Source organism: Sarcophilus harrisii, chromosome 2 (assembly GCF_902635505.1).
Source record: "Sarcophilus harrisii chromosome 2, mSarHar1.11, whole genome shotgun sequence".
Taxonomy (NCBI): domain Eukaryota; kingdom Metazoa; phylum Chordata; class Mammalia; order Dasyuromorphia; family Dasyuridae; genus Sarcophilus; species Sarcophilus harrisii.
The window spans coordinates 432923502-432940533 of NC_045427.1; the positions used below are offsets into that span (position 1 = coordinate 432923502).

The window sequence follows — 17032 nt, forward strand, 5'->3', positions numbered from 1 at the left end:
AATGTATTTATGCATCCAACTCAGAATTTTTCATTAACTTTAGATAAATCTGGCAACTTTAAGTAAATTCTTTTTTTGTACTGGAGTCCACATTATAAAATTGGCTTCAGATTTGTAGATATAGAAATAGGTGACAGGTAATGGATAGAAGTGATACAGATAATAGGTAAAATTGGAAAATCCCTGATCTAAAAGGCATGGGTTTGAACTTTCATAATCTTACCTGTTTATTGGCTAAGTAAATTGAAGTGTGTTTGTGAGATCAATTTTGTAGGAAACTTCTGTAAGTGATCTGATCTAGAAAAGAACAGATCACACCAGAGCCAAAGAACTACATCAGATATTTCTAGAGGGAGATATCTTTTTCCCATAGCATCTTTTATCTGTAAGATCTATTTATTAAATGGGATTGTTCCCTTAGATTTTTGTCAAGTATCATCCATCTTTCCATTTTTCCTTTTGTTTTTTCCCTTCATAAATCCCAAGAAATCCTTAATGAAGTATTTGTCTTTCATCAGAGTGTCTTTGATCTAAAAAAGAGAGCCAAATGACTAAATAATCTGTTGCCCTTATTAACCAAATGATTAAAATGTCCCCCCAAAAAAGAAATATATCCAAAGTTTTGGGGGAGGAAGTCATATTTTTTCAGAAAATCTAGTGATTCTTATATTCTGGACATTTTCTTCTTTTAAAAAAACTATTGATTTTAATATTTTTTATTGCATTAGGTCATTGTTTTTTATTTGGAACACTAATTTACAAAACATTCTCAAGATTTCCTTATCATTTATTTGTTTTAAGGTACTAATTCTTGCAATGTTTTTCCTCCCTAACATTTTGTATTACTTTTTTTATTTCTTCAGATATTCTATGTAGTTTTTGAGGCCAAGTCAAATTTTTTTTCCAGAGGCTCTATGTAAACTTGTAAAATTACTCTCCTAAGTTTACCCATTGGGACATCTCAGTCCAAGGTTATTTCTTCATTTTTTGAAATTTTCTTTGGTTTACTTTCATTTTGAACCTCAGTATATGGATTGGGAGGTGGGGAGAATATGCAGCAAGTGCTTTGGATCTGCTTTTGTACTTATGGATAGTACAAGTAGGTCTCCCTGCTTTATTCTTAGTAGGGTGACTAAGATTAGGCTCTGCCTTCTGCAGTAATTATTTGGTCTTCTGTTGTAATTTAGGCACTAAGTTATTCAGAGTACTATTCAATAGCTTTTTCCTATAAGGGACTTCAGGACTTCCCTACGTGGGGGAACCAATTTGTTTCCCATATGCCATCTATCTACCCTAATTTCATTCGAGACTTCTGCAGAGTTTTTGCCTTCTTTTTGTGCAGTCCTAGCTTGGGTAGAGTAATTTTGTTAATTAATTTTCTTTAGTTTCTTTATTATTTCTTCTAGACCCTTCTAGAACTTTACTGGAGGAAGAAGTCTTCTAGAGATACTAACATACTCTCTTTCAAATTCTTAGTTTTGCTGGCATATAATGGAGCACTTTTTGATAATTACTTTTAGAAACTTGAGTTATGCCATTTGGCATCTATCAATATGGAAGTATCCTAAAACTACACAGGAATCTAAAAGAAAATATAAAATCATCAACACCAAAATGGAAAGGCTTCGAGCATGGTCCCTACAAACATTATATGCTGTTGAACAAAGTAAATTTGGGGGAGATTTCTGCTCACAGCTAAACTAAAGCATAGTATCAGCTAAAGCAGTATTCAGATCCATGATTTCAAAGGTACAAATGCTCCCTAAATTGGTGTAAATTGTAACTTTTCCACACCTAAACAGTTTTATTTGTTGTGTATATAACTCTAACCTCTCATCAATTCATATCTGGAATTGATGCTAAGTGAAATGAGCAGAATCAGGAGATCATTATATACTTCAACAACGATACTGTATGAGGCTGTATTCTGAAGGAAGTGGATTTCTTCGACAAAGTTTCAGTTTGATCAACAATGGACAGAAACAGCTACACCCAAAGAAAGAACACTGAGAAATGAATGTAAAATGTTTGCATTTTTGTTTTTCTTCCCGAGTTATTTTTACCTTCTGAATCCAATTCCTCCTGTGCAGTAAGAGAACTGTTCGGTTCAGCACACATATATTGTACCTAGGATATACTGTGATATATTTAACATGTATAGGACTGCTTGCCATCTGGGGTAGGGGGTGGAGGGAGGAAGGGGAAAAGTCAGAACAGGTGTGCAAGGGATAATGTTGTAAAAAATTACCCAGGCATGGGTTCTATCAATAAAAAGTTATAATTATGAAAAAAAAAAATTTCATATCTGGACTATACCATAGCAGGATTAGGGTGCTTGGTCTTCCTGCCATAAATTTTTCTCCACTCCAGTCCATTCTCCACACAACTGGCTAAAGTGAATTTCCTAAAGCTCCTTTAGTTCCCTTTTATCTACAATACCAAGAATCAAAGTCCTATTCATTCATTCAAAACCCTTCACAAATCCATAAAGCCCTTCATAAAGCATTATACACATCATTCATACATAGACACACACACACACACACACACACATATATCCCATCATTCCAGTTTTTTGAAATGTACCACCATCATGCCATGTATTCCACAATTGAGCAACTGTTATTCTTGCTTGCATTCTTCACATAAGACTCTCCATCTCAGGGGCAGTTAGGTGGCGCAGTGGATAGAGCACCAGCCCTGAAGTCAGGAGGACCTGAGTTCAAATCTGACCTCAGACACTTAACACTTCCTAATTGTGTGACCCTGGGCAAGTCACTTAATCCCATTTGTCTCAGGGGAGGGGAAAAAAAAACTCACCACTTCCTGACACCAGATATTTTCATTGATTGTTTCCTTTGGCTGGAATGCTGTTTGCTTCCTCATCTCTACTCCCTGGCTTCCTTTAAACTCCAAATAAGAACCCTCTCCAAGGAAGGAATTTGCGATCAAAGAAGAAATGGAGATTCTTTTTGATCATAAAATAGATAATTTTGATTACATTAAGTTCATACAAAAAAAAAATTGCAGAAAAGATTAGAAGGGAAGCAATAAACTGGGAAAACATTTTTACATTCAAAGGTCCTGATAAAGGCTTCATTTCTAAAATATATAGAGAATTGATTCAAATTTATAAGAATTCAAGCAATTCTCCAATTCATAAATGGTCAAAGGATATGAACAATTTTCAGATGAAGAAACTAGTCATATAAAAAGATGCTCTAAATCACTATCGATCAGAGAAATGCAAATTAAGACAATTCTGGGATACCACTACACACCTCTCAGATTGGTTAAGATGACAGGAAAAAATAATGACAAATGTTAGAGGGGATGTGGGAAAACTGGGACACATACATGGTGGAGTTGTGAACGGATCCAACCGTTCTGGAGAGCACTTTGGAACTATGATCAAAAAGTTATCAAACTGTGCATACCCCTTGATCCAGCAGTGTTTCTACTGGGCTTATATCCCAAAGAGATCTTAAAGGAGGGAAAGGGACCCACATGTGCAAAAATGTTTGTGGCAGCCCTTTTTGTTGTGGCCAGAAACTGGAAACTGAGTGGATGCCCATCAGTTGGAGAATGGGTGAATAAATTATGGTATATGAATGCTATGGAATATTGTTCTGTAAGAAATGACAAGCAGGATGATTTCAGAGAGGCCTGGAGAGACTTACAGGAACTGATGCTGAGTGAAATGAGCAGCACCAGGAGATCATTATCCACAGCAACAATAAGATTATATGATGATCGATTCTGATAGACGTGGACCTCTTCAACAAGGCTAGAAAAGGAAAAAGTCCAGAACTCCTCACTACTCCACATATCATCCATTCAGGGACTTAACTTTCTGATCAGGTGTTTCCCAGGCAACCTGATTATACAATACTTTCTCTTACCTCACTCCTCTAGCAGCTCTCTTGCAGCTCTAGTCTAGGTCCTGCAGCTCCTGCAGGTTCCTTAAATTTGAATTTCTTAAAAGGAACAAAATCTTTTCTCATGTCTGAATATTTTTGAAACTCTTGGAACAACAATTTTGTAAACAAAAATCCCAATTGTCTAGTGATGAAGAGAGCCATCTACACCCAGAAAGAGGACAGTGGGGACTGAGTTTAATTCACAACAGCATTTTCATTCTTATTGTTGTTTGCTTGCATTTTATTTTGCTTCTTTTTTTTTTTTAACTGGTTTGATTTGATTTTTCTTGTGCGGCACAATAATTGTACAAATATGTATGCATATATTGATTTAACATATATTTCTACCATGTTTAACATATATTGGACTATTTGCCATCTAGGGGAGGGCGTGGGGGAAAAGGGTAAAATTGGAACAAAGGGTTTTGCAAGGTTAATGTTGAAGAATTTTCCCCACACATTTTAAAATATAAAATTTTTAATTAAAAAAAAAAAAAAAGTTTTTCCAAAAAACCATCCTGGATCTCCCTTACTTCTAATAACATCTCTCTTTTGATGATCTCAAATTTATCCTGTATAAATCGTTGTATATCAGGGCTTACATTGTCTTCCCCATTACAATATCTTTACAAACTTTACTCTCACACCAGCCCTACAAGGGAGAAGCTATGATTATTCCCATGTTAAAGATAAAGAAAACTGAGGCAAATAGTTAGATTAAGTGCTCAAAATCATACAGATAGTACATTTCTAAGGCCACATTTGAAACTTGATTCCAAGCTCAGCACTCTATCCATTGTACTACCTGGCAGTAATTTATGTATCTTCATTCTCTCCAGGCTAGAAAAGGAAAATGTTCATAACTCCTCGCTACTCTACATATCATCCATTCAAGGACTTACCTTTCTGATCAGGAGTTTCTCAGGCAACCTATTATACAATACTTTCTCTTACCTCACTCCTATTGCAGCTCTAGTCTAGGTCCTGCAGCTCCTGCAGGTTCCTTAAATTTGAATTTCTTAAAAGGAACAAAATCTTTTCTCATGTCTGAATATTTTTGAAACTCTTGGAACAACAATTTTGTAAACAAAAATCCCAATTGTCTAGTGATGAAGAGAGCCATCTACACCCAGAAAGAGGACAGTGGGGACTGAGTTTAATTCACAACAGCATTTTCATTCTTATTGTTGTTTGCTTGCATTTTATTTTGCTTCTTTTTTTTTTTTTAACTGGTTTGATTTGATTTTTCTTGTGCGGCACAATAATTGTACAAATATGTATGCATATATTGATTTAACATATATTTCTACCATGTTTAACATATATTGGACTATTTGCCATCTAGGGGAGGGCGTGGGGGAAAAGGGTAAAATTGGAACAAAGGGTTTTGCAAGGTTAATGTTGAAGAATTGTCCCCACACATTTTAAAATATAAAATTTTTAATTTAAAAAAAAAAAAAAAGTTTTTCCAAAAAACCATCCTGGATCTCCCTTACTTCTAATAACATCTCTCTTTTGATGATCTCAAATTTATCCTGTATAAATCGTTGCATATCAGGGCTTACATTGTCTTCCCCATTACAATATCTTTACAAACTTTACTCTCACACCAGCCCTACAAGGGAGAAGCTATGATTATTCCCATGTTAAAGATAAAGAAAACTGAGGCAAATAGTTAGATTAAGTGCTCAAAATCATACAGATAGTACATTTCTAAGGCCACATTTGAAACTTGATTCCAAGCTCAGCACTCTATCCATTGTACTACCTGGCAGTAATTTATGTATCTTCATTCTCTCCAGGCTAGAAAAGGAAAATGTTCATAACTCCTCGCTACTCTACATATCATCCATTCAAGGACTTACCTTTCTGATCAGGAGTTTCTCAGGCAACCTATTATACAATACTTTCTCTTACCTCACTCCTATTGCAGCTCTAGTCTAGGTCCTGCAGCTCCTGCAGGTTCCTTAAATTTGAATTTCTTAAAAGGAACAAAATCTTTTCTCATGTCTGAATATTTTTGAAACTCTTGAAAACAAGTTTTTAAACAAAAACATAAAATAATTTATTCACAGTGCTACAGATTACAAAAATCTTAAAACAAGAAATTGAAGGTTTCAAAAGGTTGAATCCAACATCCTCATTCTACAGAAGAGGAAACTGAGGACCACAAAGGATAAGGGACTTGAACAAAGGGTCACTCCCAGCTTTGTTACAAGATTTTGAAACCAAGTCCTGACTCCAGAAATAATTCATATTCCTCTCTCCCATACTACATTCCAAGAAAGACCAATTCAAGAATAAATGGATGGAAGAGAACCCATCCTCATTGTTAGGGGGAAAAAATCAAAACACATGGGGGGGAAAAAAGGCAACTTCAAATGACGGCATTTTTATTAGAACTATCAAATCAACAAATATTGTGCACCTCTATGTGTTCTGTTATAGAGAATGCAATTAGGAATAGAACTCAGTCCCTACCCTCCTAAATGTTATAATCTGGAAAAAGCAAACATGGAATCAAGCAACTAAAGATTTAAATAACCATTCAAGTCAACAAACAAAATAAGTCTCACATTAAGGATGTACCAACAATTCCAGAAGAGAATTTTATCTGGGTCTTGAAGTTTAAATAGGATTAAAGTGAAAAGAAAGCAGTTCAAGCAGGTTGTTATAAAGTTGAGCAAAAGTTCAAAGGTGGGGGAGAGGAAGGTATATTCAGAAAACAGAATAAACGGCTATATCTCTTGTAAAGTTTTAGGAGAAATACCATCAGTAAAGTAGACTATAAAGAAAGCTAGCAGCCAGACTTTGAATGAATGTCAATTTTTTTTTTTTATTGAATTCTATTTTGTAGGCAAGAATCATAGATTTTTGATAGATTAAGTTGATAGGATTGTACAGGACTGATTAAATAGAGGCAATTAGATGACATGCAATGGATACAGCACCAGCTGTGAAGTCAAGAGGACCTGAGTTCAAATCTGGCCTCAGAAACTTAATACTTCCTAGCTGTGTGACCCTGGGCAAGTCACTTAATCCCAATTGCCTCAGCAAAAAAAAAAAAAACAAAAAAAAAACAGGACTGATCAAATAAGGGGAGGAAAGGAGAGAAATCAATTAGGAGATCTACTCCAGATATAAATTAAGATTTTAAAATAAGTTAATAACAGTTTAAAATGGTCAGGAAATAAATTCTAGGTATATATTTTAAGAAAGAAATTGACAGAACCTGACAACTTGATTGAATAGTGGAAGATGGGAGCCTGGGTGAGCTGAGACTTAGAATACTACCATAAACAGGAAAATGTGGTCAAAAGGAAATAGCTTTGAAGAAAAATTATTCAGACTTTAGAATCATCACAGAAGTGACAGTGAGAAAAGCAAAAAAAATTACTAACAAATAGTTAAAAATGTGACACTGAAGCTTGAAGGAGAACCCAGGGAAAGAAGTAAAGAATTCAGACTCATTCACTAAAATATTTGAACACCTGTTCTATGAAAGGCACTATAATCATTTCCATTCAATTCAATAAACATAGGAGATGTGATTACTATGTGCACAACACTGCACTAGGTATCAAAGATATAAACAAAATAAGTCCTACACTCAAGGAATTTAATTTAAGGAGGTAGGACAGGAGAGAAGGACAAATAAATTGCTATGAAAAAAAGGATGACAAAAGTAAAGGAGGCCTTAAAGTCCTATGAATAAATTTGAGTGTAGAAAAATGGGAGAGTGGGGGGGATAAGGAAAGAGGTTTCTTCAAAGTCATTGCACAGTCAGAGAAGATTGGCAGGAAGATGGACTTCAAGGGAAAGGTATTTCACTAGAAAGATTTGAAGGGAAGGACCAGGAAGAAGCATTGTTAATTCCAGTAATAATTAAAGTGACATGGGTAGATGAGGGAGACTATGTATATTAGACAGGAGAAAAGCTAACACAGACACCAAAAAGTGAGGGAAAACAATATATCCCAGAAACCAAGGACAGAAAAGCTATTCAAGTATAAAGAATTTATTAAGTGTCAAAAACTACATAAACGTAAAAGAGTTTTAAAAATGCTACTGAATTTGATAACTGGGAGTTATTAATAAATATAATTTCAGAATAGTAAAAAAAAAAAAAAAAAAAAGAGTTGACTCAGACCACAAGGGCCTAAAGAGAGTAAGCAATGTGTAACTAGAAGCAGTCTTAGTAGGTGATTTATTCCAGAAATCTGACAGTAAAAATAAGTGAATCTGATAAAAACTAAAAGTAGAATCAAACAAAAGCCAGTAGGATGAAAAGGAAGGAAAGAAATGAAAAATATGACTAATACTTATTCTAATACTGCTGGAAAGGAAGAAAGAATAAAAATAGGTATAAGAGTTTTTTTTTAAAAGAAGATGAAAAAAGCCTCAACTTTTTCATTAATGAGAATAAGGGAATAGGACTTATGCCCTCCGACAGGAGCACAAGTCTGAAAGGGTGACTGGGCTTAGGCTAAGAGACAAACAGAATTGTCGAACAACAAAAGCTTAGTTTAAATTAAAAGGTGGAGATCTGTAATGAAGAACTGAGAGATATAAACCCAGGCTACATAGGAGGACAAAGTTGATTCAGAGTTTTATTTACCTCCTGTTCAACCTTTGATCCCTTATCATGGACAAGCAAAAGTATTTAGTTTTGTCATATTCCTTCCACTTTGAATGTTCCCAATTTCTCTACTCACCATGTGTTAAGTGATTCTCACCAGCTACTTCTGCTGGACTTTGCAAAGGCTTATTCATTTGAGTGTCACGTGCCTTTTTAAACAAAAGGCCTCACAGCAATCCTCTCTTTTAATCCCAAGCAGTCCTTTTATGAGGTCACCATGGAACTCTGTTAGCTATCACTTGACTGTAACAGATTGGTTACATTTGGAGGAACATCAGGACAAATATGAAAAGGATTCCACAGCCCAAAACTGGAAGAAAATGCTACAAAGTACACTCAAAGCAACTTTTTCATTACATTTTAACGATTTGTCTTTTATTGACGATATGATAAGTGTGAGCTTACAAATAAAGTTTAACGACCAAAATTATAGGACATTATCTCAAGGAGAAATGAATACAAATAATCCTATAGGATGGTATGTGTACAAACAACACACTCATGCAACAAATGGAAACCAACAAAGGGTCCAAATATGTAGAGGTTACCCAAACCAACAGTCAAAAGTTAAGATAATTCTACTCCTTTTTGTATATGTCCCAAAACAGTCTTGGAACTGGGAAGCTAGCAGTACTTAGTAAGAGGAAGCAAAGTAGAAGTAATAACAATTTTAGAAATTTATGCCTTAGTACCATTTAGTCCCTGGCAACCCAAAGTAGTGTAATTACTCATTCTAATTCATGGTACTCCATATCATCTTAAGGACAAATGCCTAAGAACTAAATAAATAAAGCAATGCCAAACTAAATTAAATTATTGATGAATAATTTAGCAAAACTTTATTTCATCCAAAATATTCAAAACCCAACAGAGAATATCTATATCCATCTGTCAAGTTTAAAAAAAAACAAAGATATAGAAGTAAGTTCTAGGTAGTTGGGAACTCCCATTTTAAGTCCTAACTCCAGTATGGATTACTGCTATGTAACTTAATGTGGGAGAGCTGCCTGCAACAAGAGAATGTTCCTTGGTTTGTCTATAGTCAAATGGCTAGTAGGTAGTAGAGGTAATACATGAACCCAAATATTGCTAATTCAAAGGTCAATCTACCCCATAATATCTTTCCATGTCAAATTAATATACAAAATTTTGCTGTATCCTAGAAAAATAAGAGGCTTCTAAATTGCAAGTTCCCAAAAGAATAATTATTAAACTGGATACTTACACTAGAATTTTAATTATCAAAGTCCTTAAACTGTTAATTAGGAAAAAAATATCACATTAAATATCCCTGAAAAGAATTAACACAAATATTTACTTTTTCCCAAAAGGTATGAATAGTTCAAATGAAGAACTGAAAACCAGTAACAACTCTTATGGGAAAAAAATCATATATGCTTCAACTTCACAAAGAGCAAATTAGCAAAAATGACAAAAAGGCTGACTGATTTCATTTTCAAGAGCTACAAGACAGACACATTAATACACTTGGTAGAGCTGGGATTGGTCCAACTGTTCTAGAAAGGAATTTAGAATCATGTTAAAAAATGACCAAAATGTCTATACCCATTAACGCAGTGTGCTACTAGACACAGACTCAAGGAGGTCAAAAACAAAAAGCTCCCTATACACCAAAATATTCATAGAAGCCCTGTTTGTTATAGCAAAAATTGGAAACAAAAAGAAGTTCCATGAACTAAGGAATGGCTAAACAAACTGGTAAATATGAATGTAATGCAATATCACTGCACTTTAAAAAAGGCTAAATATGAAGAATTCAGAGAAGCATGAAAAGACTTATATGAACCAAGCCAGGAAAACAATGACTATAGCAATAAAAAGATGGAAATTAAAAAAAAATAAATAAATAACAATTTTCTTGGTCCTGGAGAATTGAGAAAATATACTTTCCTTATTTCTATCTAGATATGAGGAACTATAGATCTTACTAAATTGCAAATGCTATCCAATTCAGTTGGTGACTTGGCTCATTATGCTGAAGTTCTTTCTCTGTTTATGACAGCATTCTGGTCAGGCAAAGGGGGGAAGAGAGATTGATATGGAAAATTTATGTACAAAAAAAAAAGTAACAATTTCTAAAATCACCTTTGTGTAATGCAATTTTACCATCACTTCAATTAAAAAAAAGGTTATTTCTACTCAGATTTCTTATGAATTTTCATAACCTTCCATATCCCATCAATGTTTAATTTTTCAATTTCCCATAATCAGTCTATTCTCTCCTTCCCAATTCCTTGCTGCTACTCCTAACTACACATACCACACACACACACACACACATACACACAAGATGAGGAGCCAGAGACAGAAAAAGAAAATGAAAGAAATAAGTATTCATCAATTGCTCAAAGCAAATAAATGCCTGAAAGCAAGCCTAGTGTTTTTGATAAACTTAGGAGAATGAAAATTATGCAAAAGTCACTGAAAAAAAATCACAAAATCTTAAAAAGGAGCTGGTGATGAACTACTAGTTCAATTCATACCTCAAAAATCAAGCATATTAAAATATAAGATCCTTTAAAGTTTATTTTGTTCACTGTATCTCAACTGACTGATAAAATGCAAAAAAAAAAAGCATAAGAGGCCTTAATAAATGCTTAAATGAATCATCTAAACAATAAACATCCTTCCCAAGTGATCATCCAGCCTAAAATTAAGACTCCAATTCCTCCTAGTAACAGAATTTACTAATTTCTGAATAAAGTTTTTTGCTTCACTACTGATCAACTATTCCCGTGTGTGTGTGTGTGTGTGTGTGTGTGTGTGTGCGTGTGTATGTGTGTGAGAGAGAGAGAATAAAGAGATGGAGATGGAGAGAGGGAGAACAGAATAGTTATAACAGCACTTTTTACAGTATCAAAGAACTGAAACAAGATAAATATCTACCAATTAGGAAACACCTAAACAAGTTATAGCACATAAATATGAATTTAGAAAAAATGGAAAGACAAATAATTGACGCAAAACAAGGAAAACAATGACACAATGTAAATGGGACAAGAACAAAATAACTAAAACTTGTTTCAAAATTGTGATGAGCAAACTTAGACTCAAAAAAAAAAAAGATATGAAAAGGCATCTCCCCAACCTTTTTCAAAAGTAGAAAAATACAGATGTGTAATAATGCTTACATTTTCAACCTGAAACTTTTCAATGTTGGTCCTTGTAAGCAACCTCCCCTTTTTTTTTTTTTGCCAAACAGATTGATTTTCTGGGATCAAGAATAAATGTAATCTTTTTTCCTTGTCAGATACTTGAAAATAAAAGTATCATGTCTCCCGAGTCCTCTCCAACTCTTAAAAAAAATCTCAGTGATAAACTAAACCAAGCACTATAAGAAGAGTGCTAGAACTTAAAGTTCCTTTCATTCACCACATTCCCAATGCCTAACACATTGCAGGGCAGTTCTTGGGTCATCCTTCAAGGCAGAGAGGTAGAATATTGAATTAAGCATTGAACTTAGAATCGAAAAGACCCAAGTTTGAATACCCTTCTCAGGCAGCATTGAACTTAGAATCGAAAAGACCCGAGTTTGAATACCCTTCTCAGGCATTTACTAGCTGTCTGACACTTAACCTGTCTCAGGCTGCTTCTTAACTCACACAGGATTGTTGAGGAGCAAATGAGAGGAAAAATGTAAAATTCTTTTGCAAAACCAGAAAAGCTGCATATTAACTATGGTTATTATCCCCACTTAATTCTAGTTCCTTCAGTAACAGAAAAATATGGAGCCTTGAACTGATTGCAACACTGCAGTTTGTGAATAGAGTAAAAAATGAGGAAGGACTAGAATTTCCCTCACTCTAGAGCCCAAGAGCGCAATATCTGAACTTCTATTCAACTAAAATCCCTATCTTTTGTTCTTCAACTGTTCATCATTCTGTCCCTTAGTACAATGTTCAGAGAAGACATGGATACAACAAAATTTGAAGATCCAAAATACTGTTAATCAAGGATGGCAACAAGTGTTAGCATCAGTATCAATAACAACTCTTCAAGTTTAAACTTGTGCATTTTAAGATTTATTCATTAAAGTCTTTAGACCAGTTCTACATAATGTCAAACTGCTAAAAAGGCAAATTAGTAGCAAAGAAATTATCCTTTTTCCTTTCAAACAAGGTAGTTTGAATTCATTCTCCTACAATATACTAGGACTGAAAAGGAATCCTAAGGAATTTAGTCCATTTTACAAAAATTGAGGTCCAATGATAGAATATTATTTTGCCAAGGTCACACAAGAAAGGGAACTTAATCAAGTCCATACTCAAGTCCAAATCTCCTCACTCATATCAAATGCATCCTTCTCTCCTCCACCTACATAAAGGACCTAACTCAAATGCAAAGAATTCAAAATATGTACAAGGAAAGAGTTAAACTATAGTATGGTTTCATTCACATTCCCCATTATCGTTCCCCATTCTTCCCCCGCTAAGGAAAAATAGCATTTAATTCAATATAATTCCTCAATCCATTTTGATCTTTAAAAATATCTGCAGCAGGGAATAGGCATAGAAGTCAGAAGTTTGAGTTAGTCAAGCACATCTGAAGAGCCAGGAAAATAAATTCACTAGTTTCCTGTGGGGTAAAAAAATCAAAGGATAGTCAGAACTTTGATCTGCAAACTAATTGTTAAAAAGTGAATGTAACAAGGCAATACACTGACGTTTAAATGACTAAATTTTATATGTTAAAATATAAATATGAATGTGAATGATAAATATGTTCTTTCAATCACTTTACAAAAAGGGAGGGAGGTTAAAAACAAGACTTTAGTTCAAGTTTCTATAGTGAACAGTTTCATTGGCTATTATGGAAGGGATCTTAGAACTTTTTTTTAATTTTTTTTTTTTTTTAGAACTTTTAAAAATACTAGAACTGATAAGGAGACAGGGGACTACCTAATCCCACCCTTTCGTTTTACAAATAGGAGAAACTGAGGCTCAGCTTGGGAACATGACTTGCACAAAGTGACACAATAACATGACTAACTAGATTTCAGCCCTTCTCTCACTTTAATGTCCCTTGTACATAATTAACTCAATTGCTTTTAATTCAATAAAGACTTGGGCTGGAATCTAATCATCTGTATTCTTTATCTGTTTCTACTCTGAAAGCTTGAATTTAGACTAGCTTTAGTAAGAATATTATTATGATCTCTGAACGTGTTGTCTTATACTCTTACTCCTGACTTTTAATATTCTTGGAGCAGCTGATGGCACAATGGATAAGAGCACCAGCCCTGAAGTCTGGAGGACCCGAGTTCAAATTTGATCTCAGACACCTAACACTTCCTAGCTGTGTGTCCTTGGGCAAGTCACTTAACCCCAATTGCCTCAGCCAAAAATAATAATAATAATAATAATAATATTCTTACTAAAGGCTTGTTCTTAAGATTCCCTATTTTAATAATCGTTTTCCTATACTTAAGATTTGGATGTCAAGTTTTACTTGTGTCCATTTCAAATTGTTAATAATAAGAACATTACCATTCCAATCAAAACTGACACAAAATGTATACTACCTCCAATGATTTCCATGTATCAGAAACTTTCTGAAAACTTTGTTCCATACCTGAAATTCAAGAGTTAATGCCAGAAGGCATTCAACAGATTAAATTTGTCTTTGTCCTCTCCATGGACATCATTACGCTTAATTAACCACAAAATAAAGTCCTAGAGTTGTCATTTCTAACTATTTCCCATCTGTTTCCATTTCTATGACTCCCTCAGCAGCCTAAAATAGCTCATTGAGACAGGTAACTTCATAAAACAAAAAAAAGCAAACTTTTTAATGGAAGAAGTCATCTTCATTACACTGAAGTGAAATTTTATTTGCTAAAGCTGATAATCAGTGCTTAAGTATTTTTTTTTCATTTCTATTTCATTTTCCTTTTATAATAAAAGAAAAAGAATAAAACAGATACCCTAAAACCTAGTATTTTAGGGTATCACTTCTGCTAATTCAGGAAAGAAAATATATGACATGATAATAAGCACTGATCTGGGGATGAGAAACCCTGGTTTTTCAGCTTCCGATCAGTTTTTCATCATGGGTCATGGATGGATGGATAAGTCAATTTTCCACTACGTACCTGCTTATTAATGTATAAAGGGAGTTGGATCAGAAAATTTCCAAGTCCTCTCTAGTTACGATATCTTAGGATGGTCTCATAACTTGATTTATTAATTTAAAAAAAGGGGGGAGGGGAACTGTAGCTCAGGTCTTCAAATGATAGTTTGGGGTCAAAGACTGTATCTCTTTACAACTAATCATACAGTATATTCTCGAACATTATCATCAGGCACCCGTCTGTTTGATCTTTACTTTGCATATTCATAATACTCTGACCAAGAGACTTTTGAAATTGTCCTAATTTCTTGATTCCTCATTGTCATAATCAAATTAGCATATCAGAGTTCAAGCTCTAAGAATATGGACTAACTATAGGATCACAGATTTAGACTTGGAAGAAACCTTAAAGATTATTTAATTCAAATCCCCTTACTTTATATTAAAACAACCAATCCTGGTTACACTTTAACTTACTAAATGAACACCAGTAGTACCATGGTCAGGAGAATAAGACAACATTACAAAAATGAGGTCAAGAACTTCCTCTCAAATTTTATGTATTCACCAACATGAAAATTAAACAGTTCTACAAAGGGTCAAAAATTAAGGAGTAAACAAAGGGAGGGAAATTTATTTTGGGCCTTTATATGAAGGTTTTAAATATGTGTGATTTCTCAGATAGAATCAATGATAAAAGTTATAAGAAAAAATAGTGTTAAAACTAGAGACTGAAAAGCAGAGTTTTTTTCCAAAAATCTGATACATTGAAACATGAGGAAAATTTTATTTTGCTCATTAAGGATCTTCATCCCAACAGATGAGAGTACAGAAAATAAGAAAACAAGTACTAAACCAACAAAATGACTCATCACATTATTATGTAAGGTTCAGGTTCTTCAGTTTGATGGCAATTACTTCCTGGGAATAAGCTACAGAAATCATTACGCAACATAGAATAACAAATCACCCAATTACCATCACAATGGCAATTCAGGATTTATTTAGGATGAATTGACTTGGGATGCATAGAATAAACTACATGTATTAAGTTGCTATGTCAAAAATTGATTCCATTTTTTTTAAAAAAGTTTTTGCAGACTTACTCATCTTAGTTGATATAAAGTATTCTTTGTTGGATTAAAAGTAAAATAACTAGCTATCCACCTAAGAATTTTGATCAAACAATAGAATTGTAATGTTTATTTTCTAACTGTACTTGACTATAACTAGAAACAAATACACAATGACTGAGTAAAAACAGGCTTTCAGATTGGAAGGACCTCAGAAGTTAACTAATCCAAATCACCTAAACAGTAAAGAAAAAAGTAAATTCAGAAATAGAAGTATCTAAATTAAAACGTGAAAAAAGTCAGTAACTGAGCTAAGCATAATGAAACCAAAACTTTTCTCAAAAAACAAACCATGAAAACATAGCAGTTTATTGTGGGGCAGTTTGAAAAACTGATTTAGAAGATTCCTATTCACTAAATAGAATTCAGTAGATTGAATTTGAAGCAACCATGATGAGTCAAAATCATATCTTCACTAATATGGTAAGGTCAAAGGGTGAGTATTGGTCTGAAATTCAGTCACAACAGAGAAGTTTCCTAAGCACCCCTTAGGCAGCATACAATATGTCAAAAGAACACAAACTGCTGATTAAAGTTTACTGCATAAATGACCTAAATACAAATTACTTTAATGAGATTGTATAAGTATCAACCACAAAAATTCAATTTGATCAACACACTTCAAAGTCCTAAATTAGTGGTTTTGCACCTTACCAAAGCAACCATTTAGATTAGATGATAACATGATTCTACAGACATCACCCCAATGAATTCAATGTGTTTCTGTGTGAAATTACTGTTTGTCTAGTTCCATGTTAATTCCTTTACAAATAATGTAACATATTTAAAAAGATATTTCTTCATATAAGGGTTTTCGTGTTTACATAGGTCCAGACACAATTTTCAACAATCAGTATTTTATATACCATTAATAATTATGCTCAGTATTTAAAATGGATTTTACAAAAGGCTGTCCTTTTTCTATTTAAGTTTACACCAAGCTTATTAATGTAACAAACGTTTCTTTGAAGCTACTCTTGAGAAATTCATAGTATGAGGAAAACAGCCAATTTTTTTTTTTTGTATTAAGTTTTGTTTGCTACTTTGAAGATACCCAAAAAAGAAGTAGAAAAAAATCCTTCCTTGACCATCAGTGAGGGGGGGTCTAATCCTATATGTCTTTATAAAGAGAATAAGGAGTATCTACCCTGACAATGATTCAAGGATAACTGGTGTAGGGTTAAAATGAAAAAGACTATCTAGAGAACAAAAGAATTTGAAACTTCAATAAGTTAAAGGATACAAAAAGA

At 33.8% G+C, this 17032-nt stretch overlaps 1 protein-coding gene across 1 annotated transcript in view; it reads right to left on the reverse strand.

The window, feature by feature from the left end:
- The window catches only part of EFCAB8 (EF-hand calcium binding domain 8), a 143586-nt gene extending 126953 nt beyond the window's left edge, over nt 1-16633 (reverse strand). Inside the window, exon 1 of the mRNA XM_031954095.1 lies at nt 8636-16633. Within this exon, the coding sequence (XP_031809955.1) occupies nt 8636-8693 (58 nt within the window). The 5' untranslated portion in view covers nt 8694-16633. The remainder of the gene's footprint in view (nt 1-8635) is intronic.
- Between the last annotated feature and the right edge of the window lie 399 nt (nt 16634-17032).